The 12812-nt window shown below is 35.6% G+C and overlaps 1 protein-coding gene across 1 annotated transcript; it reads left to right on the top strand.

Moving 5' to 3' along the window:
- Positions 1 to 1366: 1366 nt before the first annotated feature.
- On the top strand, positions 1367 to 9399 carry cdk5 (cyclin dependent kinase 5). Its single transcript, XM_015059721.1, has 12 exons — positions 1367 to 1587; positions 1901 to 1989; positions 2075 to 2142; positions 2301 to 2361; positions 2679 to 2735; positions 3049 to 3144; positions 3391 to 3465; positions 6114 to 6210; positions 7694 to 7763; positions 7866 to 7926; positions 8302 to 8382; positions 8574 to 9399. The coding sequence occupies exons 1-12, from the start codon at positions 1551 to 1553 to the stop codon at positions 8658 to 8660; spliced, it is 879 nt and encodes a 292-aa protein (XP_014915207.1). The 5' UTR covers positions 1367 to 1550; the 3' UTR covers positions 8661 to 9399.
- The last annotated feature ends 3413 nt before the right edge of the window (positions 9400 to 12812 follow it).

A 12812-nucleotide genomic window follows, 5' to 3' on the forward strand; every position in this document is an offset into this window, starting at 1 on the left:
CTTTCTTTCATTAGTGAGTTTAACCATAAGAATGCTGTCATGGAAAAATGTAGCAATTTTTAAAACTAACGTTGGTATGCCTCTGTACCACAAACCACCACAAACCTAGACTTAACATACTTTTTTTTTAAGCATTTAAGAAAAGAATGATGTTCCAAGTTGATAATTTAACAACCTGAAGTTCTTCCTAAATACAATCAATAACTTTTAGCTTCTGACATCCTTGCTGCAATCAATTCTACATGCATAAAGAAATATTTGAATGTAAGCATGGTAATTTATTTGCTCAAAATGTATATCTTGCAAGCTAAAGATAAAAGTGAGCAAAAAAATAAATAAAATGGCTTTTATCAGAGTTTATTTTTTCTCTATTTTTTCATTAGATCTGAGCCAAATAGTGCTCTGGTTAGTGAATTAAACAATTTTACAGAGCATTATTTTATACAAATAAGTGTAACACAAGTGCTGCAGTAAAAATAAAAATGAAAACAGTAATAAAAAAAACACATTAGAAATGATCAAACAAATTTGAAAGGAAGTTAACTGTCATAGAAGATGGTAAAGAGAAGAAAAAGTGTTATAGTTTTTCCAAGTTTTTTATGTTTTTCTCAATTTGGAATAATTGCTGAGTTCTCAATTCCTCTTGAATTACTACGGATTGAGGCTTGATGTGCTGCTGTTTTCATCTGTTAAACATTGTTTGAAAAATGTTGCTTATTTTGCACTTACTCAGATTATATTTCATTACAGGGGTGCCCAAAGTCGGTCCTCAAGGGCGGCATCCTGCATGTTTTAGTTCTATCCTTGGTGTTAGTAACAACCTTTTCAGTATGTCAGTGTTCTTCTTAGGCCTTCTAATCCATCATTGGATCCAGGTGTGTTAAACCAGGGAGATAACTAAAACATGGAGGACGCCAGCCGTCCAGGACCAACTTTGGGCACCCCTGATCAAAGATGTTTAATCTCAGCAAAGCAAAAACATCATCCTTCTTTTGTATTTTCTGTGTTTTACCATTATCAACCTACTAATGGAAAGCTGGAAATTAGCCACTTGGCTATAACTTCATGTATTATAAGTATGCATTGTCCCATTTTTTAAAGTAAACTTGAACTTGAAACTTGTAAGGGAGTACTTTTTCACAGCACATCCTTTTAAAATTCAGTTTAGTAAATTTGACTTTCATTTACTATATATGCATATTATTATTATTATTATTATTATTATTATTATTATTATTATTACTTCTTAAACTAATGCTAAAATAAGAACCACTTTAAAAAACGACTTGTCATTTTGTTTGTATTTCACGAAGCCAATGGTGAAAAGTAGGAACCAGTAACATGCTGTTACATTGCAGTTCGCTCTGTCAACCTCTAGATGGCCACAAAGATATTTGTGCTACTGTCTGCAATCCGACTAGAAGCATAAAGAACAGCTAGATTTAGCTAGCGTCAGTAGATACCGTTTCATTTTGTCTACCCCATTTTACGAGGGGGTTTGTTGGTCGTTGGCTTGTAAGCTAGCTCAACGCTGGCTTCACTGACCAAACATGCAGAAATATGAAAAGCTTGAAAAAATTGGAGAGGGTAAGTTTTGTCATAAAAAAACATAAGGTAACATCTGCTAGCCACAGCTAATGCTAGCATAGCAATGGTTTTATAGCGCTTGTTCATTTAAACTAGACTCAAATGTATGCTCGTGTTAACTGACCCTCCCTGGAAATTGCATCCTGTCTTGTTTCTATATTTTTTAATTAAATTTGAAATGGAATCGTTTAGAATTTTAATTTTAGGATGTTGAATTCAGCTGGCGATAGGAAGGTTGCTAGCTTTAGTTGCTATGCAATTCATCGACAGTGGAGTGTTATCTGGGGTTAATGAGGCCTTGTTTATTCTGTAGGTACGTATGGAACTGTTTTCAAAGCTAAAAACAGAGAAACGCATGAAATAGTGGCATTAAAACGGGTCAGGCTGGACGACGACGACGAGGTTTGGACACATTGTTGACAGTTGCACTGTTTGGTGATGGACGTTCAGCAGGCTAATGCTAAATCACAATGTATATTGCTTACAGGGGGTGCCAAGTTCTGCGTTAAGAGAAATCTGTCTTCTGAAAGAACTAAAGCATAAAAACATTGTCAGGTAAGCCTGCTGCTCGTTTTTCTTTTTTTTTTTTTTCTTTTTTTTTTTTAAATAAAAGTGTTTTGTGTGATTTACTTGAGAGCTGTAAATGGCTGTTTTATTTATGTTTTTAACCTGAAATCAGCAATATTGAACATTCTTTCTTGTATTTATTTTAGATTGCATGATGTGTTGCACAGTGACAAGAAGTTAACATTGGTTTTTGAATATTGTGATCAGGTGAGTTACTCAGCCAGTCTAATTAAACCACAGGTGTCAAACTCCAGTCCTCAAAGGCCAGTGTCCTGCAACTTTTAGATGTGCCTCTGCTGCACCACAACTGAATAGAATAATTGGGTCATTAGCAAGGCTCTGGAGAACTTGGCAACACAAGGAGAAGGTAATTAAGCCATTTCATTCCAGTGTTTTGTACTTGTGGCACATCTGAAAACTGCAGGACACCGGCCCTTGAGGACTGGAGTTTGACACCCCTGAATTAAACCCTTGAGTTTGATAACTATGGTCTATGGCTAAAATATGTTTGTGACGCATTGCAGGATTTGAAGAAATATTTTGACAGCTGTAATGGAGATCTAGATCCTGAAACTGTGAAGGTGATAAATAAGGACACTACATCTGACAAAAATCCTACTGTATTATTTTTTCCTACTATGGATTATAAGTGAAACATTTTTATGTGTAACAATGGCACTTTACAAAATGTAATGCTTCAATTGTTTGTGTGTTGTATAGCTTTGTGGTTTTATAATGTAAATCACTTTGAAGTACCTGTTGCAGAAATGTTGTATGCACATTTTTTTTTCCGTTTTTTTAAAGGTAGCTTAGTGTTTGACATTTTGATCATCGTGTGTGTTACAGCTTTTAAAAAGTAAAAATTAACTGAATATTCCTGTCTTTACTCTGCAGTCTTTCATGTACCAACTGTTGAAAGGCCTCGCTTTCTGTCACAGTCGAAACGTTCTTCATAGAGATCTGAAACCACAAAATCTTCTTATCAACAGAGTGAGTTTTGGACTTTTACAAGGCTTATGGTAAACATTGGCTCCAGTATGGGCTAGTCTACTTGCTGCTTTGAAAATGTTAAAACCAGAAATATTGCAGTGTGACTGTTAGATGTGCATTACTGTGTTGGTGACCTTTTTTAGTAGATAGAAGCATCTAAATCAGAATGGTCCTTTACTTCGTAAGGACCATTCTGAAAATTATAATGAAATACCCACCTTTTTTTTTTTTTTTCTCCATCTGTAGAATGGGGAATTGAAGCTTGCTGACTTTGGACTAGCTCGAGCTTTTGGCATTCCTGTGAGGTGTTACTCAGCAGAGGTAAGTTATGCTTAATTAATATTGCAGGTTCTCTGTTTCCAGTAGAAAAAATTAGGCTAAAGAGCAGAATTCTAGGCTGCTGTGGGCAGTGTAAAGGAAACCAAGTCAGAGATCTGAGCTCAGCTTCCTGGGTGATTTAAAAGCATTAACTACAGTTTGTGTTGTGTAAATTTACTTTGCAAGAAGTAACCAAGCACAAAGCGTGCACCATGACTGTTCTCACTCTGTCTCCTGCTGTATGTAGCCAGGCAGCACAGTGCAGTGATGTCTGCCACCATGACGGGTGACAAAAACAATCAAAGAGCAATGAGCACCCGTTCTTGTTTTCTATTTGTTTGCTAATTAAATATCAATGTGTATAATTAAATGGCATAATAAAAGCTACTGCAGTGTATGCAGAGCATTACAAGAACAAAGAACGGCTCTCGGTGAGACTCCAGGCCTATCTTATTAAAGAGCCATCCAAAAGAATTGGATCGTTTGTGAATGTCACTTCACTATATTGCAGACTTTGGTCACAGCGTTGTCCCATATATGCACATCAGTCAACACCTGAGCACAATAATTCAATAATTCAGCACAGTGAGTGACAATTTCATAGCAATTGCTGTTTGTCCCTGCACAGCTAACTTTGCTAACATCACGTCCACAAAGCTTACCTTTCTTTGAGCTTTTTTTCTAAGTGATGATAAAAATTAGACACAGTCCCGACCGTCTGTGAAAGCGAAGCACTCCTGAATTTACGAGACCGAGACTAAAGGCGGTCGAGTCAGAGACAAGACTGAGACCATCAAAAAGTGGTCTCAAGACCGGTCTCGAGTACAACACGTGAGCTATCCAAAGCTTTGTATGTCCACTTTCAACTTCTTCAAAATATTGACTTTGCCTTGTTTCTTCACCAATGTACTCAAAAAAAAAAGAGTAGGCCTTCACAGAACCACAAATGCAATCTATTCATTAATGTGATTTTTACAGACAATTAGTTGAACTTGGTTTTAATTATGGGCATCAGATTAAAAAGGACAAAGTTTTGCATCTTAATGCCTCACTTTTCTCATGTTTAAAAAAAAATATATATATTTTTTTTTATTGAAAACCATGTATTTTCTTTATCTGGTTCAATTATTAGGTGTTCTATATTTGCCTGTCTGTCACATAAAACTCTCCATTACTGCTTTGTTGTTTTAACATGACACATTTTGATAAATTAATTATTTTCCAAGGCATTGGATATTGCTGACATTTAATTCACTGTTTTGTTTTTGTGACTTAAGGGGTGAGAAAAGTTGACTTGGTGACACTGCTGATATGAAAATGGGAGAAAAAAAAAAAAAAAAAGGGAATTGAGCTTGAAATCAGAGCATTTCTAGAGGAGATTTTGTAAATGGACACATTGACCTGACTCTGTGGGGTTCTAAGAGGAAATAAGTTAGTCGGAAGTAACTACAAGTAATGTGAATGTACGTTGTAATTCTTGGGGGCGGGGGGAAGTTAATTGTGACGATTTAGGAAAAGGTGTTTTGTGTAAAATAAGTGCAGAAAGATATTTTTACTCATTTATATTCATCTTATTAATAATATTTCACTATTATTCTGCTGCTTTATTTGCCCAAGTAATCATCTGTGTCCCAAAATTTGGTTTTTTTTTTTTTTTTAATTTATTTTTTTATAAATATGTCATTCACAAGAACTTGGATCAATCCAATCCAGAAACTCACAAGGGACTTTCACCTTTGAACTAGCTTATAGATTTAGACTCTATCTCTAACCTATTCTTTCTAAATCTGATGTCATTATCTAGATCGTACTGCATTTCGTATGCAAGAAAGGGTTAAAGTCTGGGGACTTGTGAAGTTTAAATAGACCCGTTCCAACTGAAGTAAAACTTCAATTTCTAATACAATTTACTCCATTCTATAGCAGACCTACTGTATCGCTTCATGATGGGGTTGGTTGATTCTTTGCAGCTTAGTTTTATTGAATAATATTCCTGGAACAGCTGGACAAAGTGTTTCTGATGAAGGAAAAAAAGTTGACTTTTTATGCCAATTATAGGAACTGCTCTGTTCAACCTCATGTCTTCTGCAGGGCTGTCATCTTAGCCATTTTCTTTATGCATTTCTTATGGCCTTCAGTTTATCAGCACAGTAAGTCTGACATATTAATCAATGCAAATAATAAATGACCCTTCAAATGGGGCCATTTTTGTCTAGAATTGATTTTTTTTCTTCTTGAAACTGTCTGATTTTAAGGAAGGTATGCTGGATGAATTGCTCTGATTCTGGAACAGTGATGCAACTCGGGCAATGATCATTTTAAAGTGTTACACACTGCTTAGCTCCAGAAAAAGAAGCCGTTCTTCTTGCCTTTAGTCCCATTTATCCTTACCTGTCAGCTGCTGGGTTCTTTTTTTTTTTTCCCCTCCAGAAATAATGTTGTTGCTGTCTTGTTCTGTTCTATATTTTTGACTGTTATTCTTTATCCCTTAAACATTTTTCAGACGTTTTTCAGTTGGGTTTTATGTTGGTGTCTTAACTAAAAGGTGCTAAAGGCATAAAATTAACTTCTAGCTTAAAAAAACAAGCAGTTCAGTCTTTTATTGCGCTGTTCACTATTAATTCTTACATTGTGGTTCGGTTTCTCTGCAGGTTGTGACGTTGTGGTACCGACCTCCAGATGTGTTGTTTGGTGCTAAACTTTATTCTACCTCTATTGACATGTGGTCAGCTGGCTGCATATTTGCAGGTTAGTTTTTTTTTTTTTGTATATTGTCTCTTCGGTTTATTCTTGTGAGGAAAAAAATAAAACGCAACGGCGGGATTAAAAATGCATAATTCATTCGCATAAGCACAGAGCTCATTTAATTGCAGGAATTAATTATTGCAGCCAGGTCTCTGTCTCATGATGCTCATAAAAGCTTAAATGGCCAAGCGTAAGAGAAAGTCAGGCTTGGTTTATTTATGAAGTGCTGTACATTAAGTGGAAAGAGTAAATGCGAAGGCGTTTATATTGGAGAACCGGGAAAAGATCATTGCTGAGCTGAAATTCTTCATTGGATAGTAAAACAGATGGATAATAAAGCATATTATTCTAAATGTTTATTTAAAATTCAATATCCAAATATTGTTTAGATGTTTTAGTCTCTTAGCCATCATCAACTTAAAGTGTATTAAAATATCTTTGCCTGATATTTTGTCACAGAAATGTTAGTTTTTTTTGCCATCGGGGTACAGATTTGTTTTTCTCCTGTGAACATTTTTTATTTATGCTCCAAATACCCCAAAGTTTATTCAGTGTTACATTTTTGTAACTCTGTAACAACAAATCCTTTGAAGAGGAGACAGAGTTGCACTTTCTTGCAGTTACTCATCTGTTGACAGATATGCTTTCTACCTACTGAAGAATAATCACACAATAAAATATGGTCAGAAATTGCATTTTCTGATATTGGAGGGTTTTGGCGACCGATTTGTGTAATCATAATAAAAAATCTGATTTTTATCACTCTGGAAAAATGTCAGCAATTTATGTAAAGGAGCCTTGTCATTATTTTACTACTTTAATGATTTTTAATATGCTATTGTTATGGCAGTGAGAATAGCACTATTAAGAAGCCTAAAAGTATTATGTGACCACTGCATATGATCGAAGGTGAGCTGATACACTCCTTCCTACCATTTGTCTCATTGCTATACAACAAAACAATTTTCTACTTTTGTGGCAATGTTGCCTGCAAAAACAGGAAGAAAAATCCTGAGATTTTCAGATACACAGTCGCGTCAAACAAATGACATCTCGATGTGTTCGTCCTTATAGCCGCTGTCTGCATTTGGCATGCTTCACTGCAGTAATTTAAGGAGAACAAGGCTTTGATAGACAAAGATCAATAGGAAGCAGCAGAGCAAAGACTCATTAGGAAGTGAAAAATGTGAATCTGTCGTTCAAGGTGATCAGTTTACCAGTTGGGGGCACTGCTTACTCCCATTTGGATGTCATAAGGTTGTGGATTTGGATGAATCATTAACAGATGATTACTATATTTGATTGAAAACACTGGGGGCACATATTGTGATAAATGTGTAAGAAGGAGTGTTTAAAATTCTCCTATCAGGAGGAAAAAAAAATGTTTCTATTAAGTATCCAGTGACCAAAACAGTTTTCTGTGGTGCATTTTATTTTGTATAAATCAGTTTGTTTTGACCTTTTTCTCTCTCTTTTTTTTTTTTAGAGCTGGCTAATGCTGGAAGGCCGTTATTCCCTGGCAATGATGTGGATGACCAGTTGAAAAGAATCTTCAGATATCCTTTCTTTTTTAAGTTGCTTCAGTTTTGACAAGTCAACATCGTCAATAAATTGATGTCACACTTTTGTTTTAAACATTTTCTTTAACTGCTTTGTACATTGTTGGGCACACCTACTGAGGAACAGTGGCCAACAATGACAAAACTTCCTGATTATAAGGTACATCTATTGTCAAGCTCTCAATAATGACACCAAAAACTTTAATAACATCAGACTAATACAAAATCATTTTAACTACAAGAATATTGTCTTATGTTCTACATAATCATAAGAAACTGTTGAATTGACCCATAAGGTGGGTAGGCTACACATTTGTAAAGAACCTGGCTGTTGTATTCAAGTATGTTAAATGAAGGGGAAAACGTGTAATGGTAAAAGAGACACAAGTAACAGCTATAATCAAAGGCTTCAGAGGGTAAAGCAGCAAAGCCTACTCAGGAGCTTTGGGGAAGTTCATAAGGCATGAACTACAGCTGCATGCATCACACCTGTATACTTCCAGACTTTTGATATATATTTTTTGCTTTTCTCCAGCCATATCCCATGTATCCAGCCACCACCTCCCTTGTGAATGTGGTTCCTAAACTAAGTAGTACAGGAAGGGATCTACTGCAGGTACCTCAAACATTTTAGTTGTTTTGTTATGCAGTTTGAAGATGTTGCTTTGTATTAATTGTGCTACGTGTTCAGTTACAGCAGCAAACTTATGCAAAGCTGTTGCTGATTTACATTTTTGCTCACATGAATCGGTGTCGTTTTTTTTCCACTCATTAAAAATGTTTTTTTTTTTTTTCCACCCGATCCAGAACCTGTTGAAGTGTAATCCCGTTCAGAGGATTTCAGCTGAAGAGGCCTTGCAGCACCCCTACTTCGCCGATTTCTGCCCGCCCTAAAATGCTAAATTGCCTGTCACCGAGCCACAGCCGCAAGAATCAATCATCCTTCACTCTGTTTGGTCATTAGGAGCGATTCTCAACAAGGCAAATCCCTCACTGGGATTCTGACACTCCCATGCAGTTCATTCTGTTGTGCCTCTGTGTGGAACAAAGCCCCAGTGGCTCTGCTAAGCTTTAGGGTCTTTTAAGTTAAAAGCCTGTTTTAATTTGGTTCAAACATCACTCCAAGTTAATTGGCACCAATGAGGGCGGGGTTACATTTAATACACTTTATAGTCACAAGTTTTCTTTTTTGCCTATTTTAGTTAAATTAGTAAAGCAACAAACTGTTTTCTATCGGCTTTCTTTAGTGTTCCGTCGTAATCTGTGGTCATATAATTTGGTGAGTTAATGTCAGATGCCTGCCAAAGTGCTTGTACTTAGTGCATCAGTCACTCACACGCCTTTGTTGAGATGTAGTTTCTATTCCTGATGGATTGTGTTTCAGTAGTTTTTTGTTTTTTTTTCTGCTTATACAAGTCTTAACACCTGTAGAGACCAGTGTAAGTGTTGGTAATTCCATGCCTGATATATTTATATTTGCAGGTGAAAGTACGGCTGAAAGCAAGTCAGCTTTGAACAACTTGTTTAGGAGCTTTTATGATTGATATGTATACAGTTCCAGTCAGAGGTTTCTATATGCTTATCATCTGTAATATGGTAATTTGAGGTTGTTAATAAATTATTTAAATTGCTATTTTCTAGGATGGATTGCTTATGCAATATACAGCTTCAGTATTTTTTTTATTTTTTCCACAAAAGCGATTAAGGGTAGAAGTAAAAAAAAAAATTCATGGATTTAATATCTTATAACAGATTAAAAAAATTACAGGTTCAAATCCCATAGTCTTGTAGTAAATTACACCAGGACCATTATATTTCTGTTTTCCTGAGGAAGTTTCTGGCATAAACCTGGCTGGATATTTGATCACTCATCCTGGCAGGATGTTGTTAATTTAAGTTGCTTGGTCTCCTGGCACACGCTCAGCTTTTCAGTATAATTGCATAGTTTAGGTCAGGCCTTTTTAAGTCAGCTTTATCCAAGCCAAAATCCAGTTTTGATGTTTGCTTGAATTGCTGTCCTGTGGGAACAGTTTTAACCAGCTAGCTGTTGGGTTGAGGTGGAATTGAAAAACACAGGTCTCCAGCATTATTCCATCCTCTCTGCAGCATAAATCCCTACAGCGCAGACCATGTTCTTAGATTCTAACCCCCCCCACATCCAACACACTTCTTCCTTTTGAGGTCAAAGTTTTCCCATCTTTGCCTTGTCTGGCCATGAAACGTTTCACCTGTTGGTATTATGTCAACTCTAAGGTGTCTGTGGGGGTTGCAACTTGCTTCACTCAGGACTGTAACAATGCAGTTCAAGTAGTTTCTACTGATGAATTTGATTATTGCCCATGATGAGTGTATATAAACTTGTGAACAAAACTGTAGCACTATATTTAAGTTATTTCGCACTTTGTTAATGCCTTATTAGTGTTCTTGCAAAGCTGTTGCTGTTCCACTTTGGTAATTTAGAGGCAGCTCAGTGAAGCATCAATGTGTGCTTGCATACAAGCAGCTTATCTTGCATCAATCGGCAGCATGACGGCAGCCTTGTTGATTAGATTTGTCTGCTTCATGCACTGTCCCCACTTTACATTTCCATTCCAGTCCCCCTCTCTATTGATGCTAATGTCCATTAGGGTGCAGGGAAGGTATAATTTATTCAGATTGGCTGTAACATTTTTGAGATTGTAACGGCTTTAAAAGGCCACTTTTGGTTTGGCTACCTTTTTAGACGAGCCGTTACCTTCAGCCCCAGTGGCCAATTGGTCCATATTAACTCTAAATAAAGAACCTAAGAGAGTTATCTGCCTTCAAACGTTTGACAGATTCTGTATGCTATTTTAATAGGTCTGCCTGGAGGAGCTTATCAATATACATGCACCATAACGCTAATGGAACCACATGCCTTATCAGATAGGCAGGTGCCACATGCGACTAATATCTACATTAAAAGCCAACTTATTTTTTATTTTTTTGTTAAAATCCGGTAATTGGTGTTCATTCGGTTTATATCTGTGGTCTTTAAGGTATTTTGGTGCATAGATATGTGTTGATTTGAATACTTTATATTCTCCCTGTTAAATTTTGCTGTTGGTAATGACGACACCCTCCCGACCCCCCTTGTGCAAATGCTTCCCCCTTTTGACAGTTTTACTTTTTTTTTAATCAGACTTCGAGGAAGTAAGGATTTCATTAAGTACTTATCACAGGGAAGCAGCAAGCTTCCTTCTCAGAACTGCTACAGTAAATTGTAGGATTTAATTACATTTTTCTGAGTATAAACTTGTTCTTTTCTCTCGAGGCTAAACTAGCTGCAGATGTTGTTGTCCCCAGCTGTCGCTGCTACCAAATAAACAATTTTCCAAGAAATATCACACAGAAGGATGAAAAGACCGCAAGTTATTTTTACTCTGAGGACTTCACACTTTTACCGTTTCTTATACTTTAAATGCTGATTCAGAAGTGTTTGTTCCACTGACCATTGTAGATTAGTATGAAAAGCAACTTTATTAATATACGTTTTTATTCTCAGGCTTTTTATTTCCATCTTTGTATTTATTTTTGTGCACTTTGTCACAATAGTTTTGAAGATTACACGTTAAACACAGACATTCAGAATAATACAGAAAATAAGTAGACCAATATTTACATGATCATTTGTGAAACATTTTACTATTTTGACACCGTTTATCTCTGCAATGCTTTTTTTTTATGGTTTTCTACTAGTTTAAAGAGAAAACGCATCTAATTCTGTAAACTGTTTTGCACCATGAGCTTTTTCTGTTTAGTAATTGCCATATTAACATATTAGCTGTTTTATTCCACTCCAGATCATTACAGTGATACTTTTGCTATTAAAAGCCAACAGATTGAGTGGTATCTAAGGCAACTGTGTCACTGTGGGAAATATTTTTCCTTCATTTGAATTATGTAAAATAGTTAATGGGTGCATGTATTTATTAAACAAGGAATGTCTGTTTTCTTTTACTTAAAAATGTAGCAAAACCTTTAGTTGGTACAGAATTGTATTCTCAGTAGTTGCGTAGATATGTTGGATTTTAGTGACATTTTAAGCATTTAAAATGTTTGAAGGATGTGTGCTTTTGACTTAAATTATAAAGAAAAAAACAAAACCAACTTCTTTTCTTGCTTCTTTGTTTTGTGGATTACAGCAGCAATAAGAAGCTTTATTTGAATGAAGAATGGGTTTTGCACTTTGGCTTCTGTATTTGAATTCATTAGAACTTTGGACAAACATTGTGACTTTGTTAAGGCCATTAAGAATCCATATTTGGCTAAGTAAAAAGGATAAACCTTGTGGGATAAAAAAACTGATGTCAACCTGATTTATTTTAGATAAATACATGTGAAAATTACAAATTAAATCAAACTTCAACGTTTTTTGTTTTTTTTTTTGTCATTTTTTTTATCCATAATATCCATAATTACACAACAAATATTAAAGATTCTTGGCACCTTAAAGATCATTTTGACCAGGTATCAATGACATATTGTGCTACATATTTTAAATGTCATAGATACATTTTTGATTCTACCTAAACAGTTTTAGCTTTTTGTGCTTGCAAAACCTTTATTCTTTAACTAATTTTTTTTTTTTTTTTTTGGCTCTAGTAGCCTTTATTTGATAGTTAATTGACAGGAAAGTGGGTAATGAGAGAAGGGGGAAGACATGCAGCAAAGGTCGCCAAGACCTAGAATTGAACCTGCGACAGCTGTGTCAAGAACTAAGACCTCCATCCATATATGGGTTGTGCTTAACTCCTGCACCACCATAACACACCCCAATGATAGTCTTTGATTTTATGTTTTATACAACATAACCTATAAAGTTGCAAATACTGTAAAGTGACATTCATAGCTTACCAAATGGCACTGAATCTATATCTGATTCAGATATGGGAGATAACGGCTGAATATTCTGTCTTTGCAAAGTATACCATAACAATTTAAATGTTTTTCTTTAAATCATTTATCATTTTCATATGGGATTAACCTTAACAACTTGAAGGTCTGTGCTAACAGCTCTCTTGCGTG

The sequence above is a fragment of the Poecilia latipinna genome, unplaced genomic scaffold (genome assembly GCF_001443285.1).
Source record: "Poecilia latipinna isolate Pla-1442-1.1 unplaced genomic scaffold, P_latipinna-1.0 Scaffold1653, whole genome shotgun sequence".
NCBI classification, from domain to species: Eukaryota; Metazoa; Chordata; class Actinopteri; order Cyprinodontiformes; family Poeciliidae; genus Poecilia; species Poecilia latipinna.

Bases quoted from the DNA above. Each gene is read 5' to 3' on its own strand.
- cdk5 (XM_015059721.1), top strand. From the start codon at position 1,551: ATGCAGAAATATGAAAAGCTTGAAAAAATTGGAGAGG. The intron at 3,466-6,113 runs GTAAGTTATGCT...GTTTCTCTGCAG, and splicing joins TGAGGTGTTACTCAGCAGAG to GTTGTGACGTTGTGGTACCG. The intron at 6,211-7,693 runs GTTAGTTTTTTT...TTTTTTTTTTAG, and splicing joins AGCTGGCTGCATATTTGCAG to AGCTGGCTAATGCTGGAAGG.